At 44.4% G+C, this 15,892-nt stretch overlaps 1 protein-coding gene across 1 annotated transcript; it reads left to right on the plus strand.

Moving 5' to 3' along the window:
• Positions 1-6,918: 6,918 nt before the first annotated feature.
• On the plus strand, positions 6,919-9,829 carry LOC137760507 (PRAME family member 15-like). Its single transcript, XM_068537497.1, has 3 exons — positions 6,919-7,205; positions 7,675-8,247; positions 9,271-9,829. Exons 1-3 carry the CDS (start codon positions 6,919-6,921, stop codon positions 9,827-9,829), a joined length of 1,419 nt encoding a protein of 472 aa, XP_068393598.1.
• Positions 9,830-15,892: the final 6,063 nt, after the last annotated feature.

Genomic DNA, 15,892 nt, shown 5'->3' on the forward strand with positions numbered 1-15,892 from the left:
AAATGTGAATAATATACAATATATATTATTCTGGTTGGTCAGATACACCACACTAATACTGGTAGGAATGTTTCCCTCCTGCTGTTCCAGCAACTTGCTGACTAGAGCCCTTTCTCCTTCAAAGGAGCCAACCTGCACAGGGAGACAACCTGGTGAGGTGCCTTATGTGGATAAAAAGCACATAAATTCAGACCCTGCTCCCTCCATTTTCTTGCATGTGACCTTGAACCAGTCAAGGGTGACCCTCTCTCCATGGTCTCTGTTCCTCTCAGGCTCACACCCCCCTTCTCCCAGAGATGCAGGAAGGAGGAAAGTATCTGAAGAGAAGATGAAGAAGCCTCGGAGGAAGTGACACGGGCTGGAAACTTCAGACTAACGAAACTCTCCGGGAATTTCATGACATCGGAAGGATGAAGGATCAAATGTTGGAGGCTGATCCAAACTTAGAAAGGAGGATGACAATTTACAAAGCATAGAAATGATGTGGGCTCCCTGTTGTCAGTTATGCCATGGGAAGAAAGCAGTCCCTGCTCATACTACTCTTGATAAGTTTATTACAAAGAAATACAGCACTTTAATTCTCAAAGTTTTAAAATCCAGTGTACTAAATAAATATTCCTTTTACTGTTTTTACATTTACCTATATATTTATAACTACAGCAAGTGAGTTCTTAACTTTTTTAAAGGTCATGTAATAATCAAAATTTTTACTATTGATTATTAAGATTGTGCTGTAGCTTCAGTTTGCATGTTTATTTTTGTCATTGTTGGGGAGGAAAAATGTTTTCTCTAACCTTCAATGTTCTTCAGCTGGTATAATAATCAAGTTAATCAGAGAAAAAAAGAACAAAATTAATTACAAACCTACAGGAGTCAGACAAGTGCAGTGAAACCCAAGGAGAAGCCAAACAATTGAGGCTCATGTGTGATCTCAGGAGACGGGATGGGAGAGAGTGCCAGGTCGTCAACAGGGAAGAGCGTGATTCACAGAAGAGCTAGTAATTTGTTTGGTAATTAGATGTTTGTCCTGCCATACAGATACATCACTCAGATAAAGTTATCTCTTGATAATAACTCTCTCTCTGGCCCAGGCCCCCTTTCTAAATTCTTTTAAGTAGTTCAGAGAGAGGTAAAATGTTTTCTTTGTTTGTTTCAGTCTGCTGTGTCTTGATTGCCTACAGCTCAAAACAATAAGTATACCAGCGTTGCACATTGGGAAGGGCTCTTTTTTAATCCCTTTACCCTCCTGCACTACTGTGGTCTAGGTACACATCTGCCTGTATTAAATTTATTTTTCAGCTTATGTGTTTTTTTGTCTGCCTCAATAGAATATAAAGTCTGTACATATGAGATAACATGGTAGTGGGACATATCACATTAATTGGATGTTTCCCTGATACCCAGAATAGCAGTTGGTACACTGTAGATACTCAGTAAACACATTTTAAGTGAATGATACTTGACAAATATAATTGTAGATATTTAAAGTGTGCAATGTGGTGATGTGATATACGTATACATTGTGAAATGATTACCAAGGTCAAGATAATTAAGACATCCACAACCTCATAGTTAACTCTTTTTGTGTGTGTGGTGAGAATGCTTATAAGATCTACTCTCAGCAAATTTTAAATATACAATATTATATTATTAACTGTAGTCACTGTGAATGTACTAGATCCTTGAAGAGACGCCTGAACACCCACGTTCACTGCAGCGTTATTCACAATAGCCATAATATAGAAACAACCTAAAAGTCCTTTGATGGATGAATGAATAGAGGAAAAGTTGTATATGTTCATACTGGCATATTATTCAGCCATAAAAAGGAAATTCTACCATTTGTGAAAATATGGATAGACTTGGAGGACGTTATGCTAAGTGAAGTAAGCCAGAGAGAGAAAGACAAATACTACATCGTATCATTTATACGTAGACTCAAAAAAAGGAAAAGAAAAGCAATTTCTCATGAATAGAGAATAAAATGGTGGTTGACAGGGGCTGGGCCAGAGGGAATGGAGAGAAATACGTCAAAGGGTACAAATTTTCAGTTACGAGAAGAAAAAATAATACTTTTAAATGAATCAAGGAGAAAAGAGTGAGAGGGCAATACTGGGTAACAGTATTAGGCTGTGTCACATGTGCTGGAGACATCCCAGTGAACCTGTCCACAGAGTCTCCCCCCCCCTCCCCCCCGCCACCGCCAGAAGCTCCTGTCAGTCCTCAGCCCGGGACGTTGGAGGATTTTCCCACAAGAGGGAGGCCAGTACAGTTCCCTGTGCTCCTCCTTCATTTGTGCTGGACAAGCAATGGGTCCTGGCTTGACTTTCATCTCCTATGACCTTCATAAGGATTAAAGTAGGCAATTTGCTGTCATTTGGATGATGGAGACACAGTAACAGACCTCATTATTTCTCATTTTCTCCTGAAAAACACAATTCTCAAAGTCTGGAAGCTGTGATGAGTGAGGAGACAAAACTGCAAAATTTCCAAAGAGCATCCCTTCCTCTGGCATAAATGTCAAGGTGAGGACCCTCCCCTTCCCTCCTAACCTGCCCCTGATATTTGCATCCAGACTGGATGCTCACCACTCTTTCTCTCTCCAGCCTCTTCGCTGGCCAGACACTGTGCCCTTGGGATGAGTGTGAGGGCAGCCACTGGAGCCTGATGCCAGTCAGGGCAAACAAATCCAGACCCTGGGAACTCACAGTCCCAAATCCAGGGCCTCAGTGTCCCCAGTGGCCTCAGACACAAGCCCCCAGACTTGATGGGACACAGTCCTGTGAGAGCCAGAGGACATGATCTCCTGCTAGGCTGACATTTCTCTACTCCCCCCTCATCTGGGCCCTACGCCAGCTCCTCTGGATAGCCTCTGCACTCCTCTCTCTTCTTTCCTTCATTCCCTGTGGCCCAATCCTGCCTGGAGAGAGTCCCAGACACCCTCCCCACCCACCATGTCTCTACAAGCCTGTCCTTTGGGATTAATTGCCTGGACCCAGGGTAATGTTGTCATCAAGTCTTTATTGATGAGGAAGAAAGAGCAACAGCTCCTTGTTTATAGCAAGATATTAGTGGATCTAAAGTGGAATGAGACCCTGTTGAGACTGGAGGGGGCAAGGAGGGTCAACACAGAGACCTGGACTTTAAAAAGGCACAGAAAGCAAGACATTCAGGGCAAGAAGAGATTTGACTTAGGAGAGAAAAAAAGGCTTACTGGACCTGAGGAGAAATTTGTCAGCTCAAGGACTGGGCCAAGAGAGCCACAGACGGGAGAGCCTCTGCAGGAGACCGGTCTTCAGGGTGCTCCATCACCTGTCACATCTAGGAAGACCAGAGGAGTCAAGTTCCTCCTCTGCTACCCAGGAGAGTTCACTCTTCAGCATTCCTGTGTGCCTCGATGGATCCAGAAGTGCAGCAGGGAAACTCTATGCCTTGGGGTTAGTCATATTCTACAAAATAGCTCAGTAGAATTAGAAAAGAGTTCCTTGATTTTTGCTGATCCCAGTGGAAGGGTGTCCCAGCATTGTAACCAGGCTCCAGGTTCGAGGAGAGGTGATGTTGGTGGGCTGCAGAAAGAGAGGGCTTCCAAGTCAGTTCATGCTGGGAGAGGGACCTGGATGCACATATATTCTAAACCCTTATGCAGAGACCTGGGAGCAGATGTTTTAGAATCTCACTTGGGATACTGTGACAGGAAAAGCAGGGCAGGACGTCCCCCTGGTGGGTTCAGAGGGTAGCTCTGACCTGAGCAGCAAACAAGGTCATGAGGACATGCAACCAGGACAGGCTAGAAATGTCAGATCCAGACTCTCACCAGACTCTGGGAGTCCTGCTGGACCCAGAATTGGGCAGGAAGGATGGCACCTCTGTGCACATGTGCTTCCTCCTCCTCTACAGCCAGTGTGTCCCCTGAGTAAACAGGCTCTGTGTGGAGGTGGACAGAGGAGGTTTCCTCTACGCAGGAGGAAGAGAGACAGCTGGGCTTTTAAAATTTCTAGAACATTCCAACATTTTGACCCCTCCTATATCTTTGGATCTCATGGACTGGGATCCCATAGAAACATCCCCAGCTTGGACTCTGCTATTTGCCCATTTACACTGACATCATGTGAAGTTTGTCAGTCAGTTTTTCCTAATGTTTAGGTTCCTTCTGAACCCCTCACCTGAGGGAATCTACTAATTATTCACAGCGTGGAAGTGAGCAGGTTTCTCTCCCAAGCCCGCACCTGAATCCACCAGCCTAAAAATGGGAAAAGAGCAGTGAACTTTTCATTTCCTGTGAAGGTTATTTGAGGTAATGGATAAAAAGTGCTGACACCATTGCTCACTAAGTTTTGTGTTCAATAAAAAAGAGTTGTTTATGATTATCATTGTTACTAATCTCACTCTACTGTAGCTCATTAGTAAATGTGTTTACTGGCCTGAGAGGTAAAATGTCTACTGAGTACAATTCAGTTGATCCCTATTTTATGCAGAGGCTGTTTATACCCATAGCAGAAATGTGGTGAAAGGAATCTTCTGGAAAAATACTAAGATGGAGAACACTCTTCAAGTCTACTAGTCTTCTTAGGCTGCTTTATAATTGAATTACATGGACATCACAGTGAATGGAGGAAAGAAAGGCATTGAGAATGCTTGGGGGTGGAGGAAGGGTCCTGAAGGGTCCTTTCTTTGTATCCTGAAAAATCAAAAAAATCTTCATGTGATGCAGCCCAGGGTGGGAGTTATCCCTGAACATGGCAGATCCTTAAACACCAAATATAGCTTCTGAATTTTGTAGGGAAAGGTGTTAGTATTTGTGAACAGTGCTTAATATGAGGAGAACAGGATTTTATTTCTGTGTCTAATGACATCACTTTGATCAGAATTTGTGATGAACTTTCCTAATTTTGAGGAAGTATTAACTATCAAAATATATTTGGAAAGGGGTCAATGCAATTATGGTTTGGCTGCCAAGCCCCTAGGAAAATGGCTGGGGCTAATTGCCATCTGAGGGCATCCTCCTCTGTGGGAAGAACCTAAAAGAAAATGTTTACTGGTAGCAGCCGCCACGATGAAGACAGGGTTTGGTGCAACTTATCCACGTTCATGTCTCCCCCTGGGTCCAAGTTCCCAAACAGCCCACAGTGACCACCCTCAGTGGATCTCAGACTTGGAAATGCCTGTCTTCTCAGGGCTCCCAGCCTCTCCCTCTGCTCACATTCTCAGATTTAGTCTTTTCATGCTACTTTGCTGTACTGATACCATCTTTCCGGAAGGAAACACCTTAAACATGACACAGGTTCCCTTTTTAATTTCTAAACTCCACCAAGAGAAAAGCCTTTTAGTCTCCATTTTCCCAAGAGAAAAAAAATATACCCATACTATACACTGTCTTGATTCATTCACAGTGTCCCTTTAAGAATGCCCGGCTCCACACTGCCCAGTCCTCACCCTTCCTTCTCATTGTGATTTTGACCTGACCTGCTTCAGAGAAGCCCTGACTTAAGCCCAGAGTACCAAGCATATCCCCTATTGCATTTCCATTGCTCCCTGAATAGGCTCATGATCTGCTATGTTTCTTATATAACACCTAAGTGACAACTTGAGGCAGATAGAAGTTTATGTTGTTTCCTTTGGGAATGACATCACCATATTTTTATAATGTTTTAATTGTTGGACATCTTGATTAGTTTGATCTGCGCAAAGATTCTCCAACAATGATGCTTTCTAGTTTTGTTGTTTCTGTCCAGTATCAGGAACCAATAATCTCTTCCCACACCCATGGCTATAACTGACCCTATTAGTAAAACTCAATCAATGTTTGTGCAATGAATCAATGATTGAGTCCTTGAATCCCCTACCCCCATTTATTCCCTTCTGAATGAAAATCAGATTCAATCAATCCATCAGGATGTAAGCGAAGATCCAATCAGGATTAACCTGATGGACAGTCTGGAATCTAATCAGGCATTGCTTTCTGATTGGTTGTTAGTAGTTGGAAATGGGGAAGATGTGATTTAAAAGGCCTATAAAACCCTGGGGCATCAAAGAAGAGATGCAGAAACTTCTTCCTCTGGAGTCACTGTCTGGGTTCTCCACCCGGTCTTAGGACTGAGCACCCTGCCCACCACATCAGAGCTGGTAAGTTATAGACCTCAGTTAAGGACACTCTCCTCTTATGTATGGTCAGCTGGTCTTGAATTGTGCCATGTAGCTCAGGATGGCAGGGAGAGTGGTTTCTTTAGTTATTTCTTTTCCGATGAACAAATTTAATGCTTTGGTTTTGCCTCTCAGTGTAGTTTTGCCTCATTCTCAACATTTTGATTTGTCCTTTGGTTTATATCATTTTTAACTATCTTAACCAAGAAGATTTTCCTTTTAATGAAAACATCTAACTGTTTGGAATTTTATTTCTTGACATTTAAAATATTTAGTTTGTACACAAAAGAGCATTCATTTTAGGGGTATGTCCTTCATCTTTTCCAGCCCGGTTAACAGTGGGAATTGAGGATGGAGGCTGTGTTAGGCCACGTAATGCTCTTATTCCCATAGTTTTAGGGACCTAAGTGATTTTCTAAAAGTTTTCACCAAAAACATTAGGGTAAGCCTTCAGGCTCATGGTACCCAATTCCCAGTGCAATACAATTAAGCAAAGCAGTGAAAGGAAATGAATGGGTAAGTCATTAGTTTTCTACCTCCTTGGAAGGAGGCTTGCTCTGGTTCCTGTAGAGGCAGCATTATGGATTTGTGCCCACAGAGACTAGAGTAAAATTCTGCTAAACAGAGGCTCTTCCACTACTGTTGGAGCAGTGATTTGGCTATGAGTTTGTTCCTCTGCAAGGTGAGAAGACAGATTAAGGGGTGTTCATACTTGACTGAGAAAGATGCCTTGTTCCCTGCAAGTTTCCACAGGATTCCTTTTGGAGCAGAGTCAGGATGAGTGTCTGGAACCCACCCAGACTCCTGGGCCTGGCGGGAATGAGCCTGCTGAGGGATGAGGCCTCAAACATCACTGCTCTGGAGTATCTGCCCATCGAGCTCTTCCCCCCACTGTTCATGGAAGCATTCTATGGGAGTCGCAGTGAGACCCTGAAGGCCATGGTGCAAGCCTGGCCCTTTGTCCGCCTGCCTCTGGGGGACCTGATGAAGATGCCTCATCTGGGAACCTTACAAGCAGTGCTGGCTGGGCTTGATATCCTGATTGCCCAGAAGGAGCGCCCCAGGTGAGTCTGATCCAGGTAGCCTGGTAGGGTCTGGGGAGTCTTTGAAGAGACACCTGGGGTCAGGAGAGTGGATGGACATGGGATGGACCAGAGGCTTCTGATGATTCCAATGAAGAAACACAGAGGCCTTGACCATTGCTGAGCTCACTTTGGGAAATGCCTTCCGGAAGCGTAGGAGTGCTTAAGATGCAAGGGAACTTGAAAGTACATGCTCCACCTCCTTCTAGTGATGCTTAAGCATCACTAGAAGGAAGGTACTAGAAGTGGAGAACAAGAAAGGATCGAAGGGGAAAAGGAAATGGAGGAAGGTAAGGCAGAGAGGGAAGAAGAGGGCAAGACAGCAGGTGATGTCAGGAATGTGAAGTAAAAGCACACGTGGGAAGTCTGAGTGTTGCCTAAATTCTGAGACTGTGGTTTCATTATGTGTGGATCTTAAACCATCGCTGCCAATCTGCTGTTTCCCCCACAGGAGGTGCAAACTGCAGGTGCTGGATTTAAGGCATACTGGACAAGACTTCTGGAGAATGTGGTCTGGAGATGGGGCCCATGGGTACTCAAGCACTCTGATGGCACCAGTGGCTGAGGACAGGTCAAGGGCAGAGCAGTCCTTGGCTCCCTTAGTGGTGTTCATAGAACTTCACCTCAGAGAAAGGACCCTGGATGGATTCCTCACCTACCTCATGAGGTGGGTGGAGGAGAGGAAAGCTTCCATACACCTGTGCTGTAAGAAACTGAAGATCGTTTCAATGCCCATGGAAAATATTGTGAAGGTCCTGAGTAGGGTGCAGTTGGACTGTATCCAGGAGGTACAAGTGAATTGCGCCTGGCATCTGTCCACCCTGGCCATGTTTGCTCCTCTCCTGGGCCAGATGAGTAATGTGCAGAGACTCCTTCTCTCCCACATCCATGTGCCTGCGCTTGAGGAACAGGAGGAGCAGCATGTTGTCCAAATTACCTCTCAGTTCCTCAGGCTGCACCACCTCCGGGATATCCGTATGGACTCTCCCTCCTACCTTGAAGGCTGCCTGGACCAGATGCTCAGGTGAGTGTGCACCACTGGCCAGGTAACAGCAAACACAACACTAGAATGTGAAACACACTGTCCGCTTTGCTGGTCTATCCTGAAGTGTGGTATCACATAACCATACAAATCAAGGTAGGGGACCAAACTGGGATGGGGTCTCTGGAAAGGGACACCCTGCTAGGAAGATATGGACTAGAGGTTAGGATCTAGTGGGTGTGAGTACGTGATTTCTTCTTTAGGAAGAGATATCTTTGTTTAGATGACTTAGGAAAATAGGTAAAGGAAGGGGGCCTTAAAGAATGAAAACTCCATCAGGCCTGAACATTTCTCAATGGAAGCTCTGTGCTCATCAGTTTTGTGACCACATTGAGCCTTTCTCAGATACCCTGTCTGTAAAAGCTTGTTTTTTGCTCCAGATAAGGTACTTAATATATGGAAAATGCATGATTCTGGAGATGACAGTAATGGAGCAGGAGACAAAGGGATAATAAAAATTGGAAGATGGTTTGCAGATGATGCAGGGATGTAGCTAAGACCCTGTAGACTGGCAACCCCAGCTGATGTTGTGAGATCTTGCCCACGTTGTTCCACTATGCATGTCACCCAGAAGCCTCACCTGGCCTGAGTTATGGGTGCCTGTGGCCCAAGCATGGGCTGAAGGAAGCCTGAGTAGGAAGAATTTTAGGTATGTCACTTACTATTAAAATTCAGTGATGCCCACTCTTGATTGACACAGGGTGTCAGGCTCTCCTCTGAGCATATTCTGGTGCATTCCATTATCTTCATTCATCCTCAAAAGAATGTGGAGTATGTTGTACCCTTTTGACAGATGAGGAAAGAGAGCTTTCAAGGTTCTGTGGACTTGATCCAGTCACACAAAGAAGGTGAAAGAACTCAGGATAAAATGAGACTGGGCATTCTGGGTATTGATCATTATCAGATGGTGAGACCAAACTTAGCCTTGGGCAGATCACTTGTCTCCCACCTTAAGTTCACTTTCCACCCCAGTTTCTAAGACATAATTCCTCTTTTTCTCCCCAGGTGTCTGACAACCACCTTGGACAACCTTGCAATAACTCACTGCCTCCTTTCGGATTCAGACTTGAGCCATCTGTCCCAGTGTCCGAACATCAGTCAGCTAAAGGGCCTGGATCTGAGTGGCATCTCCCTGACCTACTCTAGTCCTGAGCTCCTCCCAGTTCTGTTGGAGAAAGTTGCAGCCACCCTCCAGGAACTGTATTTAGATCAGTGTGGGATCATGGACTCCCATCTTGAGGCCATCCTGCCTGCCTTGAGCCGTTGCCCCCAGCTCATGTTCTTCAGCCTGCGTGGAAACCTCATCTCCATGGCCATCATGGAGAAGCTGCTGCGACACACCTCTGGGCTGCCCGGTTTAAGTCAAGAGCTGTATCCTGTCCCTCAGGAGAGTTACAGCTCTCAGGGGATCCTCCAACCTGGGAGACTTGCACAGTGTCGAGCTGAACTGTTTGAGATTCTGAGTGTCTTAGGACGTCCCAGGATCATCTGGATTAGTTCCAGCTCCTGTGTGCACTGTGGAGATAACACATTCTATCATCCCCAGCCCATCATATACCTCTGAAATACCCCTAACGACCTGAGTGCATCTATCAAAAGCTTTCTTCTGAGCACTGGGAAACTGAAATCTAGGACATAGTTGAATCGTAAAGGGAAAACAGACCCATGGTTTCAGATATCTGCTCAATGTAAATGTGAAAAGAAAAAGTGATTAAGCGAGGGTGCAGGATTGCAGAGGGAAAAGTTAACTCTGAGAGGTAATAGGCCTTTTGGGGACATGTGTCCTATAGAGTCAGAAATATGAATCTAAATTTCCTTAGGTGGATTCGAGCTTGAGACACATATGTTGGAGTTCTCCCTGGGTGGATTTTGTAAAGAAATGGTCAGAAATAAAGAGACCCTCAGTATAAACTGACTGCTGCCCTCCATGATGTATTATTCAGTTTTCTCAGTTTATAACTCAGCAAACTCCAGTTACTGATGGAAAAAAAAAAAGGCACTGAGTTGTCTGTGATCTGAAACATTACCATTCAAGCAAGTTCTTTATTCTGTCTGGGGCATCTCTTTCTTCCATACTTATCTCTGTGGCTGTTCAGTAGGTTAATACACACAAAGGCGAACATACTCAGTGGTCAATGAGCCACTGGAATGAGAGTTCTTGGCAGGGCCCTCACTGCTCACTCAGACCATGACCCTGGACATGAGCAGCCCTCATGGTTCTCCTTGTGAGTGCATATGTCTCAGCCAGGGCAGGAAGGGCGTGGGGAGGGCATAGGAGAGATCGGAGTCATCTCTTGTGATAGACATTCTGAGCCTCAGGTCTCCAGGCCACCTGCTGGTAGATCAGACCAGAGGATAAAAATTAGTTTGACAAGCAGGACTCTATAGTTCAGTATTAAAAAATAAATATAATAAATAAATAAATAAATAAATAAATAAATAAATAAATAAATAAATAAACAAATAAATAAAAATTTTAAAAAACCCTGCTGTTATGTAAATGTCAGTCGACTAAATCATTGTGCTGTGATCTGTTTAACTATGAAAGGTATGTGTCATTTTAAAATTATAAAAAATATTTAGTACTTTTAAAGAATAGATGTGGATTTTAAAAAATGTTTTATTTGGTTTGGAGCCTCAAAACAGATAGGATTTTAAAACCGATTTTAAAAATCAATGAACACGGATTTTTTTCTCCCTTAAAAATATTTAGAATAATCATATTTTAGAGCTGGAAGGATTACAGTTATAGTTTTTAAAGTAGGCTTTATTTTTTAGAGCAGTTTTAGATTCATAGTAAAGCTGAGCAGGAAGTACAGAGGGTTCCCATCTAGCTGCTGCCCCTATACATGCACAGCCACTCTATCGGCATCTCCACCACAGGAATACATTTGTTATAATTCTCGAACGTACACTGAGACATCATTATCACCAACATTTCATAGTTTACACTGAGGTTCACTCTTGGAGTTGTATATTCTGAGTGTTGGCAAATATTTAGTTGTAGTGTCCTACAGAGTAGTTTTACTGCCCTAAAAATCCTCTTTACTCTGCTATTAATCTTTCCATTCCTGCAACCCTGGCAACCACTGATCTTTTTGCTTTCCCCAGAGCTTTGCTTTTTCTAAAATATTATATAAATGGAATCATCCAGTATGTAGCCTTTTTGGATTGGCTTCTCAGTTAGTAATAAGCATGTAAGTTTCCTCCATGTCTTTTCATGTTTTGATAATATTCCATTGTCTGAATATACCAGAGTTTATTTATTCATTCATCTACTGAAAGACATCTTGGTTGCTTCCTTGGTTTGCTGCTATAAGCATCTGTGTGCACATTTGACATGGACATAAGTTTTCAACACATTTGGGTAGATACCAAGGAGTGAGATTGCTGGATCATATAAAAAAGGTGTGCATTGCAATTATTTTTCTCCTTTGACAATTTTACCTGTTAGAGATTGTCTCATAAAGGGCAGGGACTGTGTCTCTATCACCCTGTGATCCCACAACTTAAAAAAAAAAAAGCCTGGTGTGGCAGTAAATGCTTCTTATTGGGGATGCATGGAAATCATTAACATCAATTTATACCCAAATGTTATTTTGCACTGCAATGAAAATTTTGGGGAAAATCAACATTAGCTGTCTACCAATTACATAAATTAATTGGATATGGAAGAAACAGACCTTGTGGTCGATACATTTGTACGTGTGAATTGTACATGAAAGTGTAACTAAGCAGGACACTATGAGGCCTTCCCAGGGCAGATCCCCCCATGTTCTCCTCCTGCCTCTTGTTTGTAGAAAACAGTTAGCTTCCTAGGCCTTCCCTGAGTTCCAAAGAATAAATTTAATCAGAAAATTTAAAAAATGGGGAAACAGTGAAGCAAGACAATAATAATAGTTTAGGCATTAATCAAATTCAAGGACCTTTAAAACCTCTTGATGTGGAGTCAAGACGGCAGAATAGGAGGATGTGGAGTTCACCTCTCCCCACAAGTACATCAAGACTACATCTACGAATGGAACAATTCTCACAGAGCACCTGCTGAATACTAGCAGAGGACCTCGGACACCTAAAAGGACAAGAAAAATACCCAGGCAACCAGGTAAGATGAAAAAAGGAAAAAAAAAAAAAAAGGAAAAGAGAAAACGGGATGGGACCTGCACCTTTTGGGGGGAGCCTGAAGGAGAGGAGAGGTTCCTACACTCAGGGAAGCCCCCTCACTGGCGGGAAGATCAGCTGGGACAGAATGGAAGCTTTGGGGACTCAGAGGACACTGCAGCAACCGGTCTGTGGCAGGCAGGACAGAATAAGACCTCCAATGAGGGTCCATGCCACAGCCCTGCACACCCCAGCCTGAGGTGTGTGTCTGATATTGTGGATGGAGGCTGGGTTCTGGAACGTGGGGTTTGGAGAGCAAACACAGTGAGGGGACTGCTGTTGGTTGCAAAGAGACAGCCTGAAGGGACAGGAGTAAGGAGCTCCACAACCAGGAACGTTCGTGGAAGAAGCCTGGACCACCATAAAAGCAGGGTGCCACTATTGAGTTGCACACAAGGGGCGGGCCCCCCATGGGAGCCCTCTTCCCCACATGCTGACCCCTGCCTCCATGGGCACAAGGAGCAGCTCCCACCTGAGCCGCTCACACTCCCCACCTGCTGCCGCCTCCACTGTCCACCTGGGTGGGCACATGTGCTCTGGGGCAGCATCTGGAGCAGATGCTGGTGGGAGGCTGACAAGCAGAGGTGAGGCTGAAACCACAGCTGAGCTCCAGGGGCCGTGCAACTAAGGAAGAAGAGCTGAAATCTCTCGTTGCAACTGAGGTGGCGCTGAAACCACAGCGGAGCTCCAGGGGCCATGCAACTAAGGAAGAAGAGCTGAAATCTTTCTGTGCAACTGTAGGAACCACGGATTTACACACCCATGGCCAGCTTTGTAAACTCAGCGCCTGAAGAACATCTGAACAAACGAGTGCTCCTGCAGCTGAGACTGGTCTAGCTTTAGCAGCTGTGGTCTTTGTGGACATGTACACATGGGGATTGGTTCAGGCCAGAATCTGAGCTGCCACCATAGCTCCCATAGCAGGTCCAGGTGCATGACTACTGCAGTCCTGGGACCTGACTTCCGTGGATCTGCACTGGTAGCCTGGTGTAAACAACACCTGACAGACATCAGGACCAATTGCCGGCAAACCCACAGTTAGGTGGGGCTGAGAGCTGTTCCAAAAACTGTAATTTGTTGGCCAGCACAAGGGGTAAAAAGTGACACCAGAGTACCTTCACAGGTGAACACCTCCAGAGGAGGAAAACTCAGTGCCTTCTCTCCCAGTGGGAGTGCTCCAATCCCACCTACCTCACATCACAGATCAGAAACACAGCTCAGAAACAGATTTGGGGGCCTCTACTCCAACAACTATGGAGCAAGCCCTGCCCCTGACAGGGTCGTGACAACCACAGAGTAAAGAGGAGGCCCCAGTGCAGGCTCAGGTCACCACAACATCAGTCACACCTCCTATCAATGCGATAATAGCCAGCATACACTGAGGAAAGAGGAGGCAGATATACGTATTAAAAACAGCCCTCACACCAAAACATATTAAACCCACGCTGGCTACACAGGGACATTCCCACCTAAAAAAATGCCCTCCAAGACAGTCTGGGGGTCAGGAAGTGAAAGGAAGAACCCCCAGAGCATTTGGCGTTGAAGGCCAGTGGGGCCTGAGTGCAATAGCTCCACAGGGCTGGGAGAAACTGAGTCTCCACTCTTGGAGGGCGCACATAAGAACTCACAGGCACCGTGACCCAGCACAAAGCAATACCTCCATAGGAACCAGGGTAGACCTAACTAGGGGTCCTGGAGGGTCTCCTGGGTTGGTGGGGGGTGGCTGTAACTCACTGTGGGGGCAAGGACACAGGCCCCAGAGACCCCAGGGAATATTGATCAGTGTGAGCTCTCCCAGAGGTCCCCGTTTTGGCACCAAGACTTGGCCCCATCCAACAGCCTACAGGCTCCAGAGCTGGAACCCCTCAGGCCAAAACAACCAGCAAGACAGGAACACAGCCCCACCCATCAGCAAACAGGCTGCATAAAGTCATACTGGTCTCACAACTACCTCAAAACACACTCCTTGACACAGCCTGCCCACCAGAGGGACAAGACCCAGTTCCGCCCACCAGAGGGACAAAACCCAGTTCCACCCACCAGAGGGCAAGCACCAGTCGTCCCCCACCGAGAAGTCTGCATAAGCCCATGGTCCAACCTCACCCACCAGGAGGCAGACACCAGAAGCAAGAGGAACTACAATCCTGCAGCCTGTGGAAAAGAGACCATGAACACGGAAAGTTAGACAAAACATGAGAAACAGAGAAGCATGTTGCAAATGAAGGAACAAAATAAAAACCAAAAAGAAGAACTAAATGAAGAGGAGATAAGCAATCTACCTGAAAAAGAATTCAAAATAATAATAGTAAAGATGAACCAAAATCTTGATGAAAGAATGGAGGCACAGATCGAAAAGATATAAGAAATGTTTAACAAGGACCTAGAAGAACTAAAGAACAAACAGTGATAAACAACACAATAACTGAAAATAAAAATACACTAGAAGGGATCAATAGAATAACTGAGGCAGAAGAACGGATAAGTGAGCTGGAAGATAGAATGGTGGAAATAACTGCCATGGAGCAGAATAAAAAAAATAGAATGAAAAGACACGGGGAGTCTCAGAGACCTCTGGAACAACATTAAACACACCAACATTCGAATAATAGGGGTCACAGAAGAAGAGGAGAAAGAGAAAGGGTCTGAGAAAATATTTAAAGAGATTAGAGTCAAAAACTTCCCTAACATGGGAAAGGAAATAGTCAATCAACTCCAGAAAGTACAGAGAGTGCCATACAGAATAAACCCAAGGAGAAACAGGTTGAGACACATATTATTCAAACTAACAAAAATTAAATACAGAGTAAAATATTAAAAGAAGCAAGGGAAAAGCAACAAATAACAAAGGGAATCCCCATAAGGTTATCAGCTGATTTTTCAACAGAAACTCTGTAGGCAAGAAGGGAGTGGCAAGATATATTTAAAGAAATGAAAGGGAAAAACCTACAACCAAGATTACTGTACCCAGCAAGGATCTCATTCAGATTCCGTGGAGAAATCAAAAGCTTTACAGACAAGCAAAGGATAAGAGAATTTAGCACCACAAAACCACCTTTACAACAAATGCTAAAGGAACGTTTCTAGGCAGGAAACACAAGAGAAGAAAAAAAGACCTACAAAAACAAACCCCAAACAGTTAAGAAAATGGTAATAGGAACATACATATCAATAATTACCTTAAATGTAAATGGATTAAATGCTCCAACCAGAAGACACAGACTGGCTGAATGGATAAAAAAACAGGACCTGTATATATGCTGTCTACAAGAGACCCACTTCAGACCTAGGGATACATACACACTGAAAGTGAGGGGATGGTAAAGATACTCGATGCAAATGGAAATCAAAAGAAAGCTGGAGTAGCAATACTCATATCAGACAAAATAAACTTTAAAATAAAGACTGTTACAAGAGACAAGAAGGAAACAACATAATGATCCAGGGATCCATCCAAGAAGAAGATATA

Source organism: Eschrichtius robustus, chromosome 3 (genome assembly GCF_028021215.1).
Source record: "Eschrichtius robustus isolate mEscRob2 chromosome 3, mEscRob2.pri, whole genome shotgun sequence".
Classification (NCBI taxonomy): domain Eukaryota; kingdom Metazoa; phylum Chordata; class Mammalia; order Artiodactyla; family Eschrichtiidae; genus Eschrichtius; species Eschrichtius robustus.

Coding starts and splice junctions, on each gene's coding strand:
- LOC137760507 (XM_068537497.1), top strand. CDS start 6,919: ATGAGTGTCTGGAACCCACCCAGACTCCTGGGCCTGGCGGGAATGAGC. Junction 7,206..7,674: donor GCCCAGAAGGAGCGCCCCAG/GTGAGTCTGATC, acceptor TTTCCCCCACAG/GAGGTGCAAACTGCAGGTGC. Junction 8,248..9,270: donor TGCCTGGACCAGATGCTCAG/GTGAGTGTGCAC, acceptor TTTTCTCCCCAG/GTGTCTGACAACCACCTTGG.